This window comes from Crotalus tigris, unplaced genomic scaffold (genome assembly GCF_016545835.1).
Source record: "Crotalus tigris isolate CLP2741 ecotype Arizona unplaced genomic scaffold, ASM1654583v1 scf7180000017663.5292952, whole genome shotgun sequence".
NCBI lineage: Eukaryota > Metazoa > Chordata > Lepidosauria > Squamata > Viperidae > Crotalus > Crotalus tigris.
This window is the reverse complement of record NW_024096550.1, coordinates 2,611,774-2,636,150: the sequence shown is the minus strand read 5'-3', so window position 1 is coordinate 2,636,150 and position 24,377 is coordinate 2,611,774. Positions and strand designations below refer to the sequence as shown.

Genomic DNA, 24,377 nt, shown 5'->3' with positions numbered 1-24,377 from the left:
GAAAAGTCCTAATACATTGCGTGATATCATGTGATGTTGAGAGTTTGACATGCTTGCGCCACTCCATACTACATGCGGGCACAGGGAGGGTTGCTGGCGCGCGTGGGGCCTGGTGGGTGCCTTACCTCCCTTGGACTGGGCCAGCTGGTGGCCCAGCCGGCCGGCACAGGGGGCGGCACCACGCATGTGCGGCACTCCCGGGCAGAGAAAGTCCTCGACTTAACGACCGATTGGGAAGTCCTTGACTTACGACCAGTTTAGTCCTCGACTTACGACTGGTTTAGCCCTCGACTTACGACCAGGTGGGGGTTGCGGCATTAAAAAGGTTGAGAACCACTGGCCTACAGCTCTTAGACCCAGTCTCAGTCCATTTGCATGTGAAAATGTGGAGCTGGTTTCTAGAGACCTTTTCCTGTCTGTCTGCCTGCTGGTCTATCATCTATCTATCTATCTATCTATCTATCTATCTATCTATCTATCTATCTATCACCTATCTATGTATCCATCCATCCATCCATCTTATCTAGTTATCCAGTCATCTGTCCATTCATCCATCCAGCTATCTAGTCATCTAACCATCTACCTATCATCCATTATCCAGCTATCATCTATCTCTATCAGTCTCTCTCTGTCTATATCTATGTATATCATCTCTTTCTATTCATCCATCCATCCATAATCTCTCCCTCCCCCTCCCCTCCTCTCTCTCTCTGAAGTTTGCCCTGGGGGGTTTCAGAAAGAGAGCCTTCTCTGCTGTTGCCCCTGTCCTCTGGAACACTCTGCCCCACACCCTGTGAGGTGAACCCTTACTCTCCTGGCCTTCCAAAAATGTGTAAAAACATTACTCTGCAGCCTTGCTTGGGGAACGTGCAATGGGATTGGCTAGTGCCCTGAAAATCATCTTCACTTAATTAACTTTATATATTATTTTTATGGTTTGATATTTCATCTATATACCGCCAAGAGTCCCTCTGTGAGGGTGATGAGCAGTTTTAAAATTTGATAAATCTTTTTTTTTTATTATTATTAAAGAGTTTTATAAATTTTACAAAAAATAAGAAACAATACAAAAACAAAAAACAACATATACAAATAAAAAACAAACATTACCCAACAAAACCCCCCTTCCCCCACCCCTACCCAAACCCCCCCTTCCCCCCCCAAGGACCTCCCAGAGCAGAATATAGGCTTAATTAAAGAAAAAGTTAAAAAAAATTATAAAAAAAAGAATATAAAATAGAATATATATATATATATATATATAAAGTTAAAAATTATGAAAAAACTATATAATATTTTTTATATCAAATTTAAATTGTATGAATTTTATCCATTTATCCCAAACAGCAAGAAATTTCTCTTGCGTTTGTCCCTTTAAGAAAGCCGAAATCTTTGCCATTTCCGCCAAATGAGACACTTTAAGAAACCATTCCTGCAATGTAGGCAAAGATTCCTTCTTCCAATATTGTCCTACTAACAGCCTCGCAGCTGTTATCAAGTTTAACATCAATATAACCTCCTTTGTATCACAATCAGTAACTATACCTAACAAAAATAATTGTGGAGTAAATTTTACCCTCCTTTTAAAAATTCTCTGGATATTCCACCATATCTTAATAAAATTTGATAAATCTTAAAATGCAATTCTGGTTGTTCTTAATTTTTGATGGAGAATGGGAAACAAGGTACCGTATATGCCGGCGTATTAGGCGACCCGGCGTATAAGACGACCCCCGTCTTTATCGCCGAGCCGCATTCCTAGAACGTCGTCTTATACGCCAGAAACTACCAGTATTTCCGGCATATAAGACGACTCGGCGTATAAGACGATCCCCGTCTTTGGCGCCGAGTTTAGCGCTTCTGGAAGTCGTCTTATATGCCGGCATATACGGTAAGAGGAATTAATCAGAGGAATGTACCTTAAAAAAATGTACCTTAGTGGTTAACTTATGGCTAGGTGTGTAACTGAAATCTTGAATATAGAGTAAACAGTACTGAGGGAGAGGATTGTGACTATGCAGGCAACTCCCATGTTTTTGAAGTTCCTTTCGACCTAAAATCTCAAGTCAAGAGTCAAATGGCATTCATGGCAATAACCACAACAATACTCACATTCAGACTTGTGGGCTTTGAAATATTGATTGGAAAGTATGGAATACTTTACCAAGAAGATGAGGAACACAGTAACAGATGTTTGGTGGATAAAAGCAATTATAAGTAATTTTAAAAATACTATGGTTGACCTGCAAATTTTATTTGGAGAGATCCTTAAAAACCCTCTGCTGCTTAATTGGCAACCTAATTTCTTAACATAGAATAAAATATTTGTCTTGCTAGATTTTAGGTCAGATTTGAAATGATCAAATGAGGAACTGCAGTTATTTTAATATGAAATACAGTTACGATACAAATAAAAATAATGTAAGAAAAACCCACATACTACTGCTTTTTTAAATAGTAATTTTATTAAAAATTACAATTGCAAAGAAAAACTAATACAAACTGAAAAAAAGAAAAACCAGAAGGCACTGAAAGAAAGAAAAAAGCAAGGAAAAAGAAATTCATAAGAAACTACTTCCTCTTCATACAAGTATAATCAATTTTAATAATTTATCACCTTATTTTAAAATACAACAAATGACATCTTCTCCCCATATTTTATCTGCTGTCTATAAACAAATCCTTAAAACACAGGTTGGGAACGATGCCCCCTCTATAACATGTGGACTTCAACTCCCAGAATTCCTGAACCAGCCTTAAAACCTTATCATTTCAGTCCTGTTCAGCAAAAGTCCATTGAGGGTTACCAGAGATAACTATATATCTATTTTAACCATGATCAAATAAAGCAACTTTGAATTCTTTTTGCAATCTGGGTCTTCTTCAAATGATGTCGTAAATTTTGATTTCATTTTTTTGTCCCTTCACACAAAATTCTTCACTTCAACAATCCTCTTTTGTAAATCCAATAGAGGAAAATTTCCAGGTCACTCTGTTGGTTTGTTATTTACATATTCCTTCCAATTAAGACATTTGCCAGGTTTTTTTTTTTTTTTTGGTATGTCCAGTCCTTTTCCATATTATTCTTGTGGCGTATCACTTTTAAATACACTTCCAGATCAGTCTCTGTCTTGTCATATGCAACTTGTTCCCTTCCTTAACATCCTTTAAACAGAATCTGTCTATGTAGGCAGACATCTTAAAGTTAATGTTTGGGTCCATTGTTCAGTATGTCCAGTGTTAAAATACTTTGCTTAATTCTGTATTAATAAGTCCAATTAAAGTGTTCTTCTCCTTTAATTGTTAACTATCTTTGAGTTTTCTCCCTTTTTTAAAATAATTAGAAACAAAAGCATTTTCTTATGGGAAGGATTGTTATAGTTAATCTATCTGGACCTTTAGTCTATTTGTAACTTTCCAAAATCAAAGTTGTAATAATCTTTTGCTGTTTATTCCCAAATGTGCATTTTTAAAAAGTTTTTAAACTTGCATTTAAAAGTTTTTCCACTAAGGATTAAAGGAAACTCACCTGATACTCTTAGATTTGTTGAACCAAAGGTTCCTAATAGCTAAAAAGCAGTCAGCAAGCAATTCCCAAAAGTGTTTAGAAAAATAAGAATTGCATATCTGATATCTTTAAAGGCACAAAATGGGTTTGAAAAAGATGGCTTGTTTCCCAGTGCTCTAAACAGTTAGAGATTGCAGTCTCCTTATTTAGAGGAGCATCTGTCTGGAGCATTTTGTGAATGATTTCCAGTGCTCTACTTTTTTGCTTTTCAGCTCTTTATTTCACTTCATAAAAACACAGGCATATTCAGAATACTATTTCTTTGCTGGAAAAAAAATACTGCAACTACTACTAATTCCTACCTGTATTCAAGTAATATTTAAAAAGTACAAAAATGCATCACTTAAGTTTTGTTTTTTTAAATCTCCCATTATCACTGATGATAGGACTATTTCTTATTTTCACAATGTAAATATCTCTCATTGTCTTTTCTTTTGTCCTGTAGTTTCCTCTCCCAGGAAGATTTAAAGGAGATTCTCCAACAAATTGAATGCCATTTTACATGGATATTGCAGAAAGAGCATATTGATCCCGATGAATTGGAGGAAAGAATTGTTGAGCAGATCCGGTTCTTAATCAATAAATCCAAAGTTCTAAATTACAACCTTCTTGCCTATGTGAAATTCCTGAACGACAAGAAGGAAGAAGCACTGGAAAACTTACAGAAAGCTGAAGAGACTGTGCCCATAGAGTATCCTGGGGATGTTGAAAAGAAAAGCCTGGTTACATGGGGCAACTATGCCTGGGTGCACTACCACATGGGCAATCTTACTGAATCCCAAGCCTATGTGAAGAAGGTAGAAAGCGTCTGCAAGCAACTTGGAAGTGAGTCTCCTTATAAGATGGAGCTCCCACAGATCTACTGTGAAAAGGGTTGGGCACTTCTAAAATTTGGAAACAGGTATTACGAAAAGGCCAAGGAATGCTTTGAAAAAGCACTGGAAAAAGAACCAGAAAACCCAGAATTTAACTCAGGTTATGCAATTACAGTATACCGCCTAGAAGATTATTATGCAAAAAAACATTCAGGAATAGGTTCTTCATTGGAACCTTTGAGGCTTGCAGTAAAACTGAATCCCAATGACATATTTGTGACTCCTCTTCTCGCATTAAAGTTACAGGAAATAAACAGAGTGAAGGAAGGAGAAAAATACATTGAGGAAGTGCTTAGACGATATCCTGATGTTCCTTATGTATTAAGGTATGCTGCCAAATTTTACAGAAAGAAAGGAGATGTAGATGCATCATTGCAACATTTGAAGAAAGCACTAAACTTAACCCCAAACTCTGGATTCTTGCACCATCAGATTGGGATTTGCTATAGGACACAATACTTAGCTTTGAAAAAAAAAGGGTCAAAAAACAAATTGCAGTCTGTTCTAAAGCAGTTTGAACTGATGAAACTTTGCATTTTTCACTTCCAGAAAGTAGTGGAGTGTAAAACCAAGTTTGTCTATGCTTATATTGACCTTGCTAACATATATGCAGAACAAGGACAGCTGTGGGAAGCAGATCAAACCTTTCAGAAAGTGTTTGCCATCAGCAACTTAACTTCTACAGAGAAGCAGCAACTGCATTTTAATTATGGGCGTTTTCAGGAACGTCACAGAAAATCAGAAATGAACGCTATGAAACAGTACCTGGCTGGACTGAAAATTGAAAACACTTCATTTGAACAAAAGAATTGTGAAAGGAGCTTGAAGCAATTGTTAGATAAGGCAGTTAAGAAAGGTACAAAATGTGTTGAGATATTCAAAAGCTTGGGATTCTTCTACCAACACCTTGGATTAAAAGAGAAAGCCATTGAAGCCTACGAAAAAGCCCTGGAAATGGATCCTACGAATGAAGAGTATCTGAGTGCAGTTATGAACTTGAAGCTTTCCTTGGAAAGCTAAATTTCTGTTATTTTTCAAAAGCACGTGTTTCTAAATATTTTTAGCTTTGCACTTCATGCCATGTCAAAGACCCAAATAGTTAGCATTTACAATTGCCTTGAACTAGAGCACTTACATCTCTGCTATGTGTTTTCTTTGAAATATTTTTAGAAGAATATTAACTTCTAATAAGGCCTTATTAGAGTATTAAAAGTTAAAACATTAAAATTAACAGCAAGCAAGATAAAAAAAGAAACAAGGTATAAATAGGGTGGAGGTAGAATCTTACAATGATGCTCTGTAGCTTCAACTAATCCTTGCAGAAACTGGAATGTCTCTGCATGTACCCCATTTTACCACTAAGCCGTGATGGCGCAGTAATTAAGATGCAGTATTGTAGGCTAATTCTGCTGACTGCTACTAGTAGTTCAAGTCTCACTGGCTTATGGATGATTCAGCCTTCTATCCTTTCGAGGTCGGTAATATGAGGACCCAGATTGTTGGGGGCAATAGGCTGACTCTGTAAACTGCTTAGTCTGTGGTATTGCTATGGTATTGCTAGTGCTATTTCATCTGCTTCAAACCTGGCTGCTCTGCATCCGTCAGAAAGGGAAGGGGACTTTGAATTAATTAGCTTTGGGCATGGGAGATCACTTAAATCATCAAACTAAAACATCACATAACCTAATCTGCAGGCATCCTCAGTCTTATATTTATCCTGCAGTTATATATTCTAATTGGTTCCCTGGACAAATAAGTTTCAGTACCAGTACATCTGCAGGATACCAAGTTGGACTTTCCTGTCAGGACAAAGTAATGGATTATGACACAGGCATAAATATGACTTTGCGACAAAAGCTAAAATTTTCAGAGGATAATTTTCTCTTGAATTACATGCCTAGTATATGGAACATGATAACTATTGATTCTCCATGCTCTTATGGCCACAAGACTGATACTGCAGCCTTGGAAAGATAAAGGAATAGCCACATTCATGTAATGGATTGAAGAGCCAATTATGCTACCTATAAGTGGATTGCCTATAGACATAGACTTGGTGTGGACAAGTACAATATAATATGGGACTCATTTATGCTAAATATAGTAGGCATTATAGTTATATATGTGTATGAAATATGTATAACTTGAATAATAATATACTTGTATTCTTTTAACCTCTTATAGTAATATGTTTTTTTCTTTGACAATGTTAACTTATTGCTATCATAAGTATCTTTTAAATAACAAATAAGTTGTCTTACAGGTCTCTTATGGCCATTAAAATGAAAAATACAACCACTTTTTTCTCTTATCTTGCACAGTAATCTATGAAACAAAAGTTTCACAGTAATCTGCTGAACAAAAGTAAAATATCCTGGCCTTTGAATTCTTCAAAGAGGCACCTGCAGAAAGTCGTAATTGCTGTAACTAAAAAGTATATAATCTGGACAACAGCTTTATGGAAACTCCTGCTTAATTGCTGGGTTGTTCATAAATGAAGATGCTATCACAAATAATTAAGGTAGTTGGCTTCAACTTCAGTTCAAGTTTGGTTCCCAGTTACTTTATGAATACATGCATGTGGTTTTCTTTGCAACTGAGGAAATGATTTCCCATTGCCTCTCTTGGGATTCTATTTACTTTCTGAGTCTAGCCTAGTCAGGAGGCTAGGGAGAGTAGCCTCCCATTCAAATACCAACAAAATCTTGTTTTACCATTTTGTGATTAACCAAAGTCAGCTGCAAATCTTCATCTGATTGTTGAGTTCATAAGCAAAGACACCATCACAGTTAATACAAGTCTATACATTTTTATTTATTAATAAATGGGCGAAGACCGGCAGTTAATAGGTGGGCATAACAAAGCATGAAGAGAATGGCAATTCAGTTTGTGTGTGTGTGTGTGTTTGCTTCATGTTACTAGAACAATATTCCTAAGGTGAATCTTTGCCACTAAGTTAAGGCAGTTAAAAAGATACGCACCTTATACCATGCATCATGCATATTCCATATTCATGGGACAGGTTTAGAATAGCTGTTCTTGGCTCTGAATGGCATAATTTTGACTATGATGAGCCAGTGTTCTAAATGGGTATAACATTCCACTAACCTGGTCTTGAATGAAGGTAAACAGAAGAGTCCAGAGACCAAACAGTGCATTCTAATTTTGATGCTGCATAGCTTACCCTGCTGCTGTGAAGTTGTTTAAAAGTGTATCTTTGAAGTTCTTGAAAGAAAGAGGTAATAAAACCTGGGCTCCTTTTGTGCAGCCACAATTGTGGGATCTCTCCCACAGGATTAGATACCACCATTGCTCCCCAAACTAGAATATCTAGACTTTATTTATTGCTTGGTTTCCTTATTTATGGCCTGTCTTATTAGAAATCATGGAGAAGGCCTTTATTTCTCTACCAAAGCCTCTAGTTGCTGGAAGGCTGGTTTGCAGGAAAATGATCACAAGGAAGACATGTTCTGATAGACCTGGATAGGGGCTCATTACTCTGGTCAGATCAATTGTGGTTTCTTAGCAAAGATTTGCATAGTATCACACTTGTTGGCCAGGTTGTTGTCACCTTCTTCAGACAATTGGCAAGTTGCTGTTTTCCTTTCTTACAGGAAAGCTGTAGGGAGGATCCTTGGGGCGTGTATGATATTATACTTCAGGTATCATAAATAAGCTTGTAATCTCTTAACAAAATTAGTGAGTGATTTGGATCTCTCTCCATCTTATGGGTGGTTAGGATTAATGACACAGTGGCTCATTTTTCAATATAGCTACCAAACTTTGATGCTATTTGTGTCTCTTTATTTCCTGATATTTGAGGTGAAGGAACAAAAGTCTTTCTATGAGACTTAATGTAAGATTAGGAAAGATCTGCTGGAAGCTGTAACATGGGTTGAGTGTGTGAACAATTTTGAAAAGAGAATTCCACTCGTTTTTACAAAGATACAGTGACAGTTCAGTGCTGTGTTAAAAGTGGGAACCGCAAGTTATAGTCTTTGCCTTAGACATGAAGCCCGCTGGGTGGCTTTGAATCAATCATTCTCAGCTCTAGAAAGAAGGTACTGGCAAGCCTCTTTTGAAAGTGTTTCCAAGAAAACTGCAGGGACTTGTTCTAGCAGTCTCCAGGAATCAGGGCTGTCTTAATGGACCATAAAAATAACAATGGTATAAATGCTCATGAATCATAAGCACCACAGAGAATCTCTACACTAGGCAGTGAATGGAAACTTTCTGGGGAGGTATAGGGCAGGCACTGATCTGCAGCAGGCCACCAATTGTGCTGCACAAACAAGCAAAGCTCCATCCTCTGGATGCAGGCAGTATTCAAAACCACACCCCCTCTGGTCCACGAAAAAACCTTTCACCATGGCACCGGTCCCTGGTGCCCAAAAGGTTGGGGACCTCTGGTATAGGGACTTAACCTTCAGAGTTTTGTTGCTGCTTCCCTTGAGACATTTGATCGTCCTCTGAAGAATAGGTTGGCATTTGTGGACCTTGAAAATGAGCTTCACAAACCCAGTTTTGTGATGAGCACAACTTGCTTTTTTTTGTATCAAGCAAAATACAAAAAAAGAGAGCAATATCTCCTCACATTTTTGTATCAAGTATCTGTTGTATATGTTTGTAACTCCTGGAGCATTTGCACTTCCTTCCGGCTGAACAAATTTTATGCTTAGGCTTTCCTAACTCTTGAGTACCTAAAAGTTCCAAAAGTGCAGATGTTTACCTAGAATTCATTTCTTTTGGGCAATTAACTTTGACATATTTATAAAAGAGTGTTGCAATCCACCTTGAAGGAAACAATAGTGCATCTTTTCCTTTTCCAACCGGGCGAAATAACTAGCAGTTTGTCTTCTCACTTTCAGTGAAGGTTGTGAAGAAGACGACAGGCTTGCAGCCATGGAAGGGAATGGATGAAGTGGATATCTAGGTTCTTTTCAGATTGGTTTCAAAATTTCATGGGTTGCCCTTGTGGATATTCTGTAGTGGCCAGCATACCTCCTAATCCTCCTGGATCTCTTGCCTTCCTTCAGTACCATCGTTAATGGTATCCTGGACTTCCTGTGAGACAGCTTTGATCCTCAATGCAGTTGCATATCCTGATGCAGAATAAATCTTCAATTAGGAAGGGAGCTGGAGTTTTTAATATTGGAAATGCAAGTTAAATGGTGGCTGTGGGCAGAGCTGTGAAGGGGGTCAGGGGGCCAAAAGCACTAGCAGTCTGGCTTGGAAGGGGAGTGAAAGGGAAGAGGTGGACAGGTGGGTGGGGCTTATATTAGACCCACCTCCAAAATCAAGCTAGGGCTTATTTTTGGGAAAACATGGTTCCTTTAAAATTTTTATATTCCCCTCCCCACAGAAGGATTAGTATAGCCCAGACATGTCAAACACAAGGCCCGAGGACCGGATCCATCCTGGGAAGGGCCCAGATTTAGCCCCCAGAGCTGTTCCAGAAAAGGCAAGGGACCAGCCCCCATTGCCCCAGCTCTGGCCAACCCCAACCTGGCTGGCACCCTCCAGGCACACACAACGAAACGGTGAGCACTTGGGGCTGGTGGTGAGCAGCAGTAGCTGCAACGTATTTGCCTCAACCCGTCCCGCCTGGCCTCACTCTGTCACGCCCGGCCATGCCCCACTTTGCCAGGCCTCTCCTCATCTGGCTCTGCTTTGCTGGGCCATGCTTCACCACGCCCAGCCCCACTTTGCAGGGCTTCGCCTCTCCTCACTGGGGCCATGGAGTTCTATAAGCCTAGTATCCAGAGCATCCCGGCCTGTGGGAAGAAAGGTATGGAGATGGGAGTATGCAGTGGCACAAGCCAAGTATCGGCCGGCTTCCAGTTGTTACCTCCACCACGTGAGAGAGAGAGAGAGAGAGCTTTCCTGCTTTCTCCTCCTCGCCCTTTCTCCTTCTTGCCCATATCTATAGTAGACCTACTTGAAAGTAGTGGAAATGCTGTCATCTGGACTGTAATAGACCTGTTCTCAAAGCAGCCTCATTTCATCGCCTGCAAAGGACTCCCATCTGCCCAACGACTGACCAAATTGTTCCTGAAACATATCTACCGGCTGCATGGCGCCCCTAAGCGAATAATTTCGGACGGGGGTGCAGTTCACAGCAAAGTTTTGAAGAAGTTTCCTTACATTAATTGAATCATCTCAAGGTTTATCATCTGCTTTTCATCCGGCTACCAATGGGGCCACAGAGGCCACTAACAAAATGGTGGAGCAATATCTTAGGTGCTACGTTTCTTACCAACAGACAAACTGGACTGATCTCCTCCCTTTGCGGAGGTGGCATACAATAATTCTGTGCACAGCAGCACCGGCTACACACCTTTCAAAGTGGCCACAGGAAAAGAGTTCAGCCCAATACCTGAATATCCTCAGGTGCCCTCCGCTTCCCAGACACTTGATCAGTGGGTGAGGGGGTGGGAAGAAGTTTGGAGAAACACAAAAACTGCTTTAAAAAAGACTTTTGAAACCTATAAAAAGCAGGCTGATAAAAAGAGGGTTCCCCAAAGAACATTCCAAGTTGGGGAAAAGGTTTATTTGTCAACTAAATATCTACGCCTCAAATTGCCCAGCAAGAAATTGGGATCAAAATTCTTGGGCCTTTCCCCATAGTAAGGATCATCAACTCGGTCACAGTAGAACTAAAACTCCCTAGACTTTTAGGGAGAATTCACCCAGTTTTTCATTGTAGCTTGTTGAAACCTTATCGGGGCTCCACTCTAAGACTCCCTCGAAGAAGGCACCTGGGCCCCTTGTAGTTGCGGGACAGACCCACTATGAAGTGAAATGTATTCTTGACTCTAGAATCTTTAAAGGGAAATTGCAGTACCTAGTACAATGGAAGGGATACCCGTTGTCTGAAGCCACCTGGGTGAAATCCAGTGAAGTGAAAGCTGACAGATTGGCCAAAAGGTTTCATGTGAAACATCCCAACAAACTGAAAACTAGTCATTAACCTATGCTTTTGTTTACATTACAGAATCTGTCCTTCTTGTAAGGGGGGGGGGCAGATGTCAATGCTGCAAATACTGCATATTCTTGCTTTGACAAAATATGCAAAACTGTCTGGTATTTTGAGAGTTCATCCAGAGCAGAGGGGGGAGGGGGGAAAGCCCAGGAAACAGAAAGGAAGTAAATCTTTGTCCTCCAAGTTAATTGGAAGATGTGAGTCAAGACCCCAAAATAGGGGAGGGGAAATGCCTGGAATGTTGTGTGCAAAGGGAAGAGGAATCCAGATTCTGGAATACCTCCATGATGTGCCATCAATTTGTAACACTGTTAATAAAGGCTTTAGGATAAACATGCCTGGAAGTTCTTTGAAGTGTTTCATTAGTCGGAACCTTGACATCTGGGAAGCGGAGGGCAACTGAGGATATTCAGGTAAGCAAGAATATACAGTATTTGCAGCGTTGACACCAGCTGCCACAGAGACTCACATGTTGCCGGCTGGCAGTTCCAGGTTGCAGCTCTTTATCTGGCATGAATGCTGCATTCCCATCTCCAGCCCTACCATGTGATTGAGAGGGCAACGCTCAGCTTGTGCCTCCATGCTCTCCCATTTCCCTGCCTTTCATCCCACAAGCCAGGTGGTGGATGGGCTGGGTCCCTTCTTTCGATCCCCCTTCAGGGCGGCCCTGAGGATCTAAAACTGACCACATTCTGGATGGCCAACACAAAGTTTAGATCAGCGCCGCCCCCGCCCCCAGCGCCTCCATGGCCCACTGCCTGGCATCATAGCCTGTGAGTGCTTCTCTTTCCCCACCCCTGCGTGGGAAAGCCACAGCCACCAGCATCAAAAAGAAGCAAGATGACAAGACTAGATGCCAGGCAGTTTGCAGAAGGCCAGCAAGAAGCTGAGGCCATTTGGGGGTTGGGTTAGTCACATTGTGATTCTCAGAAAAGTGAGAGGCCTGAAAGAAATATATGGAATTATCTGCAAAGGACTTCTAGGGAGATGGCTTGGAGCCATGTGCTGCATTGGGAAGGTGGTGTGCAGGCAGGTGAGAGAGTAAACTTGCAGATTGGCTTTGTGGTCTATTCTTGCTACTTCCCCTCCCTAAAGTCCAGCCAATAATAGAACTCCTGGATTGAATGGAAAATTAAGAGGTATTGGCATGAGTTGAAATTAAAAGCCCAAGTCAACTGCCCCCCCCCCATTATTTTGTTGGAGATGTGGAAAGTGTTTCTTGCTTCTACTTCCCCTCATCTGCTCTTTTATAATTTAATCCAGACTTACCCAAACTAATCTCTTTTGGGTGTCATGGACCACAGTTCCCATCATCCTATGGCTATGCTAGCTAAAAATGCAATGCCTTATTTTCTCTGCAGATTGTGCCTAGGAAGCAGTAGGTCTGTGAGATTTAGATGTATTTAAACATTTGTTTCTTCTGCCTAATTTATTAAATCAATGTCTAATTCAAAATTAAATATTTCAGAGAAATCCAGGGTGGTTTACAGGAAAACTGTCAAAAACTGTTGTTGCAAAGCATCACCAGCACTGCTTAAAAACAATATTAAAAATGTGTATTTTAAGAAAGAAAAGTATTAGTAGTAATTTACTTAGTGCTGTTTGACCATAAAATGTGGTATAGTTCTACAAATGCCTGGCTGAACAGTGTGTTTGGAGTTGCCTCTAAAGTATTCATATTTTCCTTGGGAGAAATTCTATAATTTGGGTGCTGTCTCTGAGAAGGCTCTGCTCATGGCCTATAAACCAAACAAGGGGGACTATCTGCTCTTAATGGATGGTAAACAAAGATGATTAGGGGACTGGAGGCTAAAACATATGGCAAATGTTTGTGGGAATTGGGTATGTCTAACTTAGTGAAAAGCACTCAGGGTGGTAACATGATAGCAATGTTCCAATATTTTATGGGCTGCCACAGAGAAGAAGGGGTCAACCTATTTTCCAAATCATCAGAAGGCAATAATAGATGGAAACTAATCAAGAAGAAAAGCAGCCTAGAACTAAGGATTGTGAAAACAACTAACTAGTGAAAAGGCTTGCCTTCAGAAGTTGTGGATGCTCCATCACTGGAGGCTTTTAAGAAGATATTGGATATTCCATTGTCTGGAATGGTATAAGTCCGCTGCTTGAGCAGGGGGTTAGACTAAAGACCTCAAAGGTCTCTTCCAACTCTCTTATTCTTTGAGAGAAGCATTGCCAACCTCTCCCCCTCCCCTCGTCCCTTCCTGGGCACAGAGAGAGGGAGGGAGGGAAGGAAGGAGGGGAGGGAAACAGGAAGAAAGAAAGGAAAGGAAAAAAGATGGAAATGAAAAGGAGGGAGGGAGGGAGAGGGAGGAAGGAAGGAAGGAAGGAAAGAAGGGAGGAAGGGAGATTGGAATGAGAGGAGGGAGGGTCTGAGGGAAGTCCTGCCTTAGCACTTGGCCATCAGCAGCCCTGTTGCCCTTTCGCCATCACCTGGTTATCTCCCATCCTATTGCTGAGGATGATTTAGTTACAAAACCAGGTTTCCTTGTATGGAGAGGGAGTGAGCCTCCCTCACCCACACGCTTTGCCCTCCTGCGCCCACCATGAGTAACCTGGCCAAGGAAAGCGAGCACAGGAGCAGCAGCCTCAAGGTGGAGGCAAGCGCAGCTGGGCTCCCGCTCAAGAAAGTATGGCTGGGCTAGGCAAGGCTTTGAGGTCCTGATGATGTGGGAGTTCAAAAGCCAGGCTGGGCGCTTGACCTTCGCTGCCCAGGGCTCTGGGCAATCCGTGCCACTGCCCAGGGGCACCCCCTGCATGGCCTAAAAGGGACAGTGAGGTTCCTCCAGTGGACCATGCCCTGGCACTCGCCCCAGTCCCAATCCCCTTCTGCCAGAGATCCTTGGATCCGCCCCAGTCCTGCCCAGGCCCACACAGGTGCCCTGACGCAAGTGACCTTGAGCTGGCCATGCCCATCAAATAGGCCACACCCACCCAAGCCATGCCCACCCAGTAGGCCACACCTATCCCAGCCACACCCACCTGGCTCCCTGAGGGTAACCACAGTGCTGATGCGGCCCTCAATGAAATTGAGTTTGACACCCCTGTATAGCCATTTGTATGGAAGCCAAGACAGCACTGAGATGTGGGTCAGAAAGCAATTGGCACAATCTGGGGGTCATTAGAATTTTCCATTCCCATGTAGACTACCTAGGAACATTTGGGCTGCCCAATTAAGAGGAAGAGAAGGACATGTATTCCCAGAGATGCAGCTCACCTTCCTATGCTGGAAAACCAGCTGCACAAGTAAAATAAATATCCTGGTATCACATGCTAATTATTTGAACATTAAAATATCTTATTAAGGTCTTTGACATTCCTTTCAGATACAGGTAAGAGGATGTGATAGGAGCAGATCTTTATAATAATTTTTCTTAAAAAATAGCTAGTTTTAATGGCTATAGATCAAGTCACAGATTGGGAAGAAACCAAAGTCTGGTTTCACATGATACTCTGTTTCTTATAACATGATATGCAAAGTTTAGTTCCTCAACATACACGAAGCTTCAAAATACTCATCATCATCCCCATCTTTGTCATCATCATCATTTTCCAAATTTGCATACCACAGATTCATGGGTCTGCAACACATAAATCACTATGAAGCATTCTTGCTAAACAACAACAATCATATAAACACAGTAAGAAATGAATGTGTTTCCTTCATTAATGTGCCTTTTAATAGCCATGTTTTTCCCCCATAACCTTTCCTGTACAAGTACTGTGTTTGCAGTGCTTGTATTTGCCTGCTTTGGCTTTGCATGATCAGCTGCTCATTCTTATATAGATGCTTGGTTTCATTGCTTTTCAGTATAACTCCCTTTATTTGGGATTCATTGTCAACCCCAAAAAGATAGACTAAAAACCCAACACTATATAGGTCAGGACTATTTTTATGGTAACGATTATAGTAAAAAAATCTTACACAGTGATACCTTACTACTCATCGCTAATTGGTTTTGGGAGGCGCAATAAATACCAAAAACTATGAATACAAAACAGATTTTCCCCATAAGGAACAACATAGTCACAAGGCAGCCGACACTGACAAGTTCTAGCTTGTGCATTGAGTACCAAACAAATGATGAGTACTGGGACAACATTTTCACATCAAAATGTGTTGAGTACCAAGGTACCATTTTAAGTCTGAGTGTGCTTCCCCTTTCCGCACTTTACCTTCATGTGAATTAGGGAGAACTTTGTCTGAGATACTTTCTCAAGATACTTTCTTTGCCCAGGTTCAGGTCCCCTTATCTGACCATTACTATCCAAGGCCATCATTTCTTAAGGTGAAACTCGAAAAATTAGAATATCATGCAAAAGTTCATTTATTTCAGTAATGCAACTTAAAAGGTGAACCTAATATATGAGATAGACTCATTACATGCAAAGCAAGATAGTTTAAGTCGTGATGTGTCATAAGTGAGATGATTATGGCTTACAGCTCATGGAAACCCCAAATCCACAATCTCAGAAAATTAGAATATTGTGAAAAGGTTCAATATTCTAGGCTCAAAGTGTCCCACTCTAATCAGCTAACACCTGCAAAGGGTTCCTGAGCCTTTAAATGGTCTCTCAGTTTGGTTCAGTAGGAATTGCAATCATGGGAAAGACTGCTGACCTGACAGTTGTGCAGAAAATCATCATTGACACCCTCCATAAGGAGGGAAAGCCTCCAAAGGTAATTGCAAAAGAAGTTGGATGTTCCCAAAGTGCTGTATCCAAGCACATTAATAGAAAGTTATGTGGAAGAGAAAAATGTGGAAGAAAAAGGTGCACAAGCAGCAGGGATGACCGCAGCCTGGAGAGGATTGTCAGGAAAAGGCCATTCAAAAGTGTTGGGGACTTTCACAAGGAGTGGACTGAGGCTGGAGTCAGTGCATTAAGAGCCACCACACACAGACGGATCCTGGACATGAGCTTCAAATGTCGTATTCCTCTTGTCAAGCCGCTCCTGAACAACAAACGTCAGAAGCGTCTTACCTGGGCTGAAGAAAAACAGAACTGGTCTGTGGTCAGTGGTCCAAAGTCCTCTTTTCTTATGAGAGCAACGTTTGCATCACATTTGGGAACCAAGGACCTGAGGGCTTAGCTGATGAACAACACCTAAAAACCGAACTACACACTCTCACTAATGTACTTACATCCAATGGATTCCAAAGAAATAAGATTACCAAACTAATCTAAAAAGAAACCCCCACTAAAATCTGGGGGGAACAAAACGGCAAAGCCCTCCTCCCTTACATAAAAGGCACCACAGACAGAATCAGCAAGATCCTCCACAAACACAACATTAAGACAGCTTTCTGCACAAACAGAAAAATATCCACCATCCTAAGAAACCCCAAAGACAAAATTGAATTAGAAAATCAAGGAGTATACGAAATCCCATGCACCGCTTGTCCCATCACATACATCGGACAAGCCAACCGAAGAATAAGTGCGCCCATTGAAGAATAAGAACTCAGTCAAAAAAGAGGAACCAACTTCTTCCCTGGTCCAACACCTTAAAATCACAGGACATGAAATTGACTTTAAAAAGACCAGAACTATTGCCAAAACTGAACACTTTAATAACAGAATAATCAGAGAAGCCATCAAGATAGAAAAACGCCCACACAGCATGAACAAACGAGATGATACCTCCCGCCTACCAGCCATTTGGAAACCCGCCCTTATTGACAAATGACTCCCTAACACAAAGAATGACACCAGACCCACACTCACAAAAGCCACACAGGATGTCACCACCACACGTCCACGCAAAAAGCAAACCCAAACCCACAGCGATGATGAGGCACGACCACAAACCAGAAGCCAGACCACAGCTGCATCATTAGCCACTTTAAACCCCTCCAATCCTCAGAAAACATATATATATATATATATATATATAATACATACATATATATATATATAACATATATATATGTATATATATATATATATAAACATACATACATATATATATAACATATATATATGTATATGTGTATATATATATATATATATGTATATGTGTATATATATATATATATATATATATATATATATAAACATATATATGTTTAGCTAGCAATAAATGCAAGAACACCAGGAAATTATAAAACTATAAAAAGTTTTAATAAATTTAAAACACCAAGCTTTCGCCGGCAACTGCTGGCATCGTCAGGGTGGTTTCCAGTCGATGAGAGAGGCTATTTATGGCTGTGGCGTTCTTTGCGCCCGGCTCATGGATCTCGTCATGGGCCCCAATCCATCTGCACTTTGATCCTAGTTTCCGTGTTACTGATCGTTGTTTCCTTGCTTTCCTTTGTACCAACGAAAGCTTGGTGTTTTAAATTTATTAAGTTTTATAATTTCCTGGTGTTCTTGCATTTATTGCTAGCTAAACATGAGTTTACCCATGAATCATCTTTTTATTTTTAATATTCTTGAATTTTTTCAAAAATTTTACAGATAAACATCCACCCCCCCCAACCACCCCACCCTCCCCCCCCCGACTTCCCAGAACTGAATATAGGATTATTTAACAAATTTTAAAAATGACGTTTACAATTTATAAGATAATTAATAATAATAATAAAAATCATGATCATAATATATATAATAATAATATACATAACATAAGCTTTAAAATAAATAATATATACTAAAAAAAAAGAAAAAAAAAGAAAAAGAGGAAAAAAGGAAAAGGAAAAGAGAGAGGAAAAGAAAAAAAGAAAAAGGTAGACGGAAAATAGAACATATATAAAAAAGTATATGAATAATAATACATAAAGCATAAAAAAAGAAAAAAGAAGAAAGAAAAGAAAAAAAAACAATCATTACAAGTTATAGAAAAGCTAAATAATATTTTTCCATATCCAAATTATATTGTATAAAATTTATCCATTTTTCCCATACCGCAAAAAATTTCTCTTGAGATTGCTCCTTTAAAAAAGCCGAAATCTTTGCCATTTCTGCCAAATACGAAACTTTATAAAACCACTCTTGTAAAGTAGGCAAGGATTCCTTCTTCCAATATTGTCCTATTAACAGCCTAGCGGCTGTAATCAAATTTAACATCAATATAACCTCCTTAGCATCACAATCAATAACAATACCTAATAAAAATAATTGCGGAGTAAATTTTACCCTCTTTCTAAAAATTCTTTGAATATTCCACCATATCTTAATCCAAAAAGCTTTTATATGCTTACACGTCCACCAGATATGATAATAAGTAGCATCCAAGTGTCCACATCTCCAGCATTTCGGCTGTAAATTAGGGTACATAATGGACATTTTCTTTGGATCAAGGTGCCATCTATAAAACATCTTATAAAAATTCTCTCTTAAATTTTGCGCTTGTGTGAATTTAACATTTCTTATCCAAATAAGTTCCCAAATATCGATTGAAATCGATTCACCAATATTCTGTGCCCATTTAATCATACAATCTTTAACTAATTCAGATTCTGAATCCAATTCCACTAAAACCCCATAAACTCTCTTTATATGAGTTGGCCTTTGATCTCTTACTTGTTTTAGAAGAATTTCATCTTCTCTGAGCCAACCCATTTTACAATCCATCTTCCATCTATCCACTATTTGTCTATATTGGAACCATGAATAAATTAGATTTTCATGTGTTAATTCTTCCAAAGATTTTAACTGCCAGTCTTGGCCATCCCATCTAAGTAACTGTGCATAAGAGACCATATCCATATTAATCCCTTTCCTTATGCCTTCTATGGCATGCCGAGGTATAGCCCATAATGGTATTTTAAAATCACATTTATAATACTTCCTCCACACTCTAAGCAAAGAGATTCTTATAATATGAGACTTAAAAACCCAATCCACTTTTTTATTAAATATTAAATAGGCATGCCATCCAAAAAGTAAGTCCCAACCTTCCAAATGAAGTATTTCTATATTTGTTAAATTCACCCAATCGCTGATCAATGTTAATACTACAGCATCATAATACAATTTCATATTTGGTACCTTGAGTCCGCCTCTCTCACGAAAATCTTGCATTATTTTAAGTTTCACCCTTGGTTTTTTCCCTGCCCAAACAAATTTATTAATACCTTTTTGCCATTCATCTAAATTACGTTCACTCTTTAAAATAGGTAACATTTGAAACAAAAAAATAAACTTTGGCAGGACATTCATTTTAATAACTGCAATTCTACCCATAAGGGATAACTGTAAATTGTTCCAATTTTTTAAATCCTTCTGTACCTCCGTCCACAGCTTTTCATAATTATTTTTATACAATTTTGCATTGGAAGCAGATAATATAACCCCCAAATATTTTACCTTATCAACAATTTCAAAGTCTGTTAACTTAACTAGAACCTGTTTATCACCATTAGTCATATTTTTAGCTAATATTTTAGTCTTATTATTATTAATTTTAAAACCAGAAACACGTCCATATTGTTGGATCAATTGTAATAATTTTACCACCGAACAGGTAGGTTGAGACAAAGTAACAACCAAGTCATCTGCAAAGGCTCTTAATTTATATTCTTTTTTATTAATTTCTATTCCTTTTATTTCTTGAGACTCCCGAATTTTAATCAACAAAATTTCCAATGTTAAAACGAACAATAACGGAGATAACGGGCATCCCTGTCTTGTACCTTTTTCTATTACAAAAGCCTCTGACAAACCCCCATTTACAATAAGTTGAGCAGTCTGTTTTTGATATATATTAGATAATACTTGTAATATATTTTGTCCAAAATTCATCTCCTTAATTAAACATAACATAAACTGCCAATTCACTTGGTCAAAGGCTTTTTCAGCATCCAAAAATATCAGGCCTGCAGAGACTTGGTTATTCTTTTCTAAATACTCTAATAAGTTAATGATTTGTCTGACATTATTTTTCATATACCTTCCAGTTATAAAACCCGATTGATCCTTATGTATAAGCTGCTGCAAGATCCCCATAAGCCTGTTGGCTAAAATTTTTGCAAAAATTTTATAATCCACATTTAAAAGAGATATAGGCCTATAATTTTTAGGCAATGTAAGATCTTGATTGTCTTTTGGAATCAGTGATATAAATGCATTACGCCAAGATGGAGGGATCTCTAACCCCTGTAATAAGTTATTAAACAATTCACACAACGGTTGAGTCATCTCTTCTACTAGAGTTTTATAATAAATAGATGTCAACCCATCCGTACCCGGCGCTTTGCCCAATTTCAATTGTTTAATAGCTGTAACAATTTCTTCCTTAGTAATTAAACCATTAATCTCTTTTTCCTGATCTTCTGTTAATTTAGGAAAATTAACTTTACCTAAATAATTGTTTATATCTGTAGTTTGAATATTAGTACTCTTGTATAATTTTTGGTAGTATTCTAAAAAAGATTTCTTAATCAATTCTTTCTGATAAACCAATTTACCATTATAATTTATTTTATCTATATTCCTCTGTTTCTGTTTCTTTCTTAACTGATAAGCCAACCATCTCCCTGGTTTATTAGCATTACAAAATGTATTTTGTTTCATAAATAGTAAATTGGTTGCAGCTTGATCAGCCATCAACATGTTAAATTGTGTTTTTAACAGTTTTATAGCTCCTTTCACCTTTTCATCTAAAGGATTTGAAATTAGGAGTTTCTCTTTTAATTTAATCTCCTCTTCTAAATCTTTGCGTTTCTGAATCTGTTTCTGTCTATGCAAGTTATTCATTTTTATCAAAATACCGCGCATAAAAGCTTTACTTGCATCCCACACCATTGACATTGATGTTCCCTTATTCATATTTAAAGCAAAATATTCCTTTAAACATTCCTTTAGTTTGTGGACATTTTTTTCTTGTTTAAATAAATTCTCATTCACCCTCCAGGATCTCCTGTCTTCTTTCTCAGCAAACAGTTCCATCCAAACTGGACTATGATCAGACAATGTCCTAGGAAAAATTTTTACATTCTTCACCCTGTTGTATAAATCTGTTGTGATAAAAAAAAAATCAATTCTTGAGAAAGATTGGTGTCTATCTGAGAAGAAGGTAAAGTCCCTTTCTTCTTGGTTACGTTCACGCCAATAGTCTCTCAATTCCCAATCTTCTTTCATGTCAAAGAAGGCTTTAGGTAGTTTAGCCTGTTTAAAAAAAGTAGAAGAGCCTTTTTTGTCCTTTTGTATATCTAAGACACCATTCCAGTCTCCCATTAAAATCACAGATCTATAGTCCAACAAGGTTATTTTCTGATGTAGCAACCTGTAGAATTGCTCCTGTTGCTGGTTTGGTGCATACAGCCCCACAATAAGAATTTTCTTGCCATATAAACCAAGTTCAAGCATAACATATCTTCCATGAGGATCTGATTCTAACAGGATAGCAGATAAATTCTGCTTAACATAAATTACCACACCCCCTTTCTTCCCAGGGGCGGGAGATACAAAATGAGATCCCAAACGAGGATTGTTTAAGTATTTTTGGTCTTTAGATGTAATATGAGTTTCTTGCAAGCAGATAATGTCATTGTTGTGTTGTTTTAAATAATGGTAGATTTTTTTTCTCTTTTGAGGAATATTTAATCCATTAACATTCCAGGTCAGGAGCTTTGCCATCTCCCTTGGCCTTGAGCCTGGAGAAGATCCCCTCAAATTCTGCTACTGAAGAGTATGTTGCAGAGCTTTTGGGTCTTGCTCCTCCCACCGGCATTGAGACAATTTGCTGAGTAGATTCTTTAATTTCTTTTTCTTTTTTCTGTTGTTCTTTTTCTTTGCGTTTATGTGCTGCACGGGTCATTCTCTGTTCTTTAACCTCTGCTTGGGACATCCATACCACCTGTCCAGCAGTCATCGCACCTGTACCTTCAGGTTTCTGTTCCATCTCTTTATCACTCAAGACTTTGTGCATCATGGGCAGAGGTGAGCCTGCACCAGGGAAGGTTAAGAGGTTCTACCTCTATTTTTAATATTCTTAAGAACATATATATGATGCCGTCACCTGCCGGCATCATCAGGGCTTAAAACGCTAGGAAGTGGGGAAGTCCTACCCAGGGTTCATATTTTTAATGCTATTACACACACACACACACACACACACACACACACACACACACACACGTGTGTGTGTGTGTGTGTGTGTAGGTTTTTGGTTATTCGGGTTTTCTCCCACGTAAAATTGGAAGTGTCTTGGCGATGTTTCGACGAAGTCCCATTTGTCATCTTCAGGCTGGTGTTTTCAGCTTCGTGCTTCGAGAAGCAATGTCTGGTATTAGCTGTTTCTTCCTTTTAACTGCCAGTGGAGGTATGAACTGATTGGGTGGGAGCTTGGCTGTGTTCTGATTGGGTGGAGATGTGTTCTGATTGGTTAGGGGTTTGGCTGTGCTCTGATTGGATGGGGGGTTGGCTGTGCTCTGATTGGATGGGGGGTTGGCTGTGCTCTGGATGGGGGAGTGTTTTGTTTGGGTGGGGGCTTTGTTGTGCTCAGGTTAGTCTGAGTTGCAGGGGGGTTTAAGATGGTGGGCTACCTTGCTATTTTTTTGGCTTCGTGTTCGTGGTCGTGCCTCATCTTCATGGTGGGTGTCAGTTTGCTTCATGTATGGATTGGACGGATTTAAAGTGGCTAATAATGCAGCTGTGGTCTGGCTTCTGGTTAGTTTGTCTGATGTATGTGTTGGGATAGGCGGTGCATGGGATTTCATATACTCCTTGATTTTCTAACTCAATTTTATCTTTGGGGTTTCTTAGGATGGCAAATATTTTTCTGTTTGTGCAGAATGCTGTTTTGATGTTGTGTTTATGGAGGATCTTGCTGATTCTGTCTGTGGTGCCTTTTATGTATGGGAGGAGGGCTTTGCCATTTTCTTGTTCTCTGTCTTGGATTTTAGTGGGGGTTTCTTTTTGGATTAGGTTTGTAATCTTATTTCTTTGGAATCCATTGGATGTTAGTACATTGGTGAGAGTGTGTAGTTCAGTTTTTTGGTGTTGTTCGTCAGCTAAGCGTTTTGTTCTGGAGATGAGTGTCTTGGCTACGGAGTTGATCTGTGCTGGGTGGTGGTGTGAGAGAGCGTGCAGATAGCGGTTTGTGGGTGTTTTCTTCTGTTAGATGGTGTATCCTAGGGAGCCATTGGATTTCTTGTAGACTAAGACATCCAGGAAGGGAAGTTGGTTATTAGCTTCTGTTTCCATGGTGAACTATATTTTGGGGTGTAGGCTGTTGAGGTGTGTGAGGAAGTTGTCCAGTTTTTCTTTCCCATGTGGCCAGATTATGAAGGTGTCGTCTACGTATCTGAGCCAGAGTTTGGGTTTGTGATCAGATTTTTCTAGAGCTTGGGTTTCAAAGTGTTCCATGTAGAGGTTGGCAATGACAGGTGAGAGGGGTGATCCCATGGGTGCTCTTTCTGTTTGTTTGTATTTTTGTCCATTATAGATGAAGTATGTGTTGGATAGGCAGTGGTTGGTCAGATCTAAGATGTGTTTGGGGGGTTTATATTTGTTTTGGATAGCTGTCAATGCTTCTTTGATAGGCACTTGGATGAAGAGGGATATGACATCGAAGCTCACGAGTAGGTCATTGGGCTGTAAGTTTTGTTTCTTTATGATCTCTATAAACTGGAATGAGTTCTTTACGTGTGAGGTGATGGATTCTGCCTAGGGCTGTAGTTGTTTGGCGAGAAATTTGGCTAGGTTTTGTAGAGGTGAGCCTATGGAGCTGACTATGGGTCTGAGTAGGTTTCCTTCTTTGTGTATCTTGGGGAGACCATAGAGTTTGGGGCATCTGGATGATTTCTCTCTGGGAATGATTCTTTGCTGGATCTCTTCGCTAATGGGGGAGGCTTTTATTTTGGATCTGGTGGTTTTTTCCAGGTAGGTGGTGGGATCTGTATTTAGGGGTTTGTATGTGGAGTCTTGGAGTAGGTTGGTTAATTTGGTTTGGTAGTCAGATGTGTTCATTATCACAGTGGCGTTG

The 24,377-nt window shown here is 39.4% G+C and overlaps 1 protein-coding gene across 5 annotated transcripts in view; it reads left to right on the top strand.

Annotated features, from left to right (window-relative positions):
• Nucleotides 1-6,838, top strand: part of SLC16A12 (solute carrier family 16 member 12) — a 76,414-nt gene extending 69,576 nt beyond the window's left edge. For all 5 annotated transcript variants that reach the window (XM_039335965.1, XM_039335962.1, XM_039335966.1 and 2 more), the window contains one exon: nucleotides 4,014-6,838. In XM_039335965.1, the coding sequence (XP_039191899.1) occupies nucleotides 4,014-5,463 (1,450 nt within the window). In that variant the 3' untranslated portion in view covers nucleotides 5,464-6,838. The remainder of the gene's footprint in view (nucleotides 1-4,013) is intronic.
• Nucleotides 6,839-24,377: the final 17,539 nt, after the last annotated feature.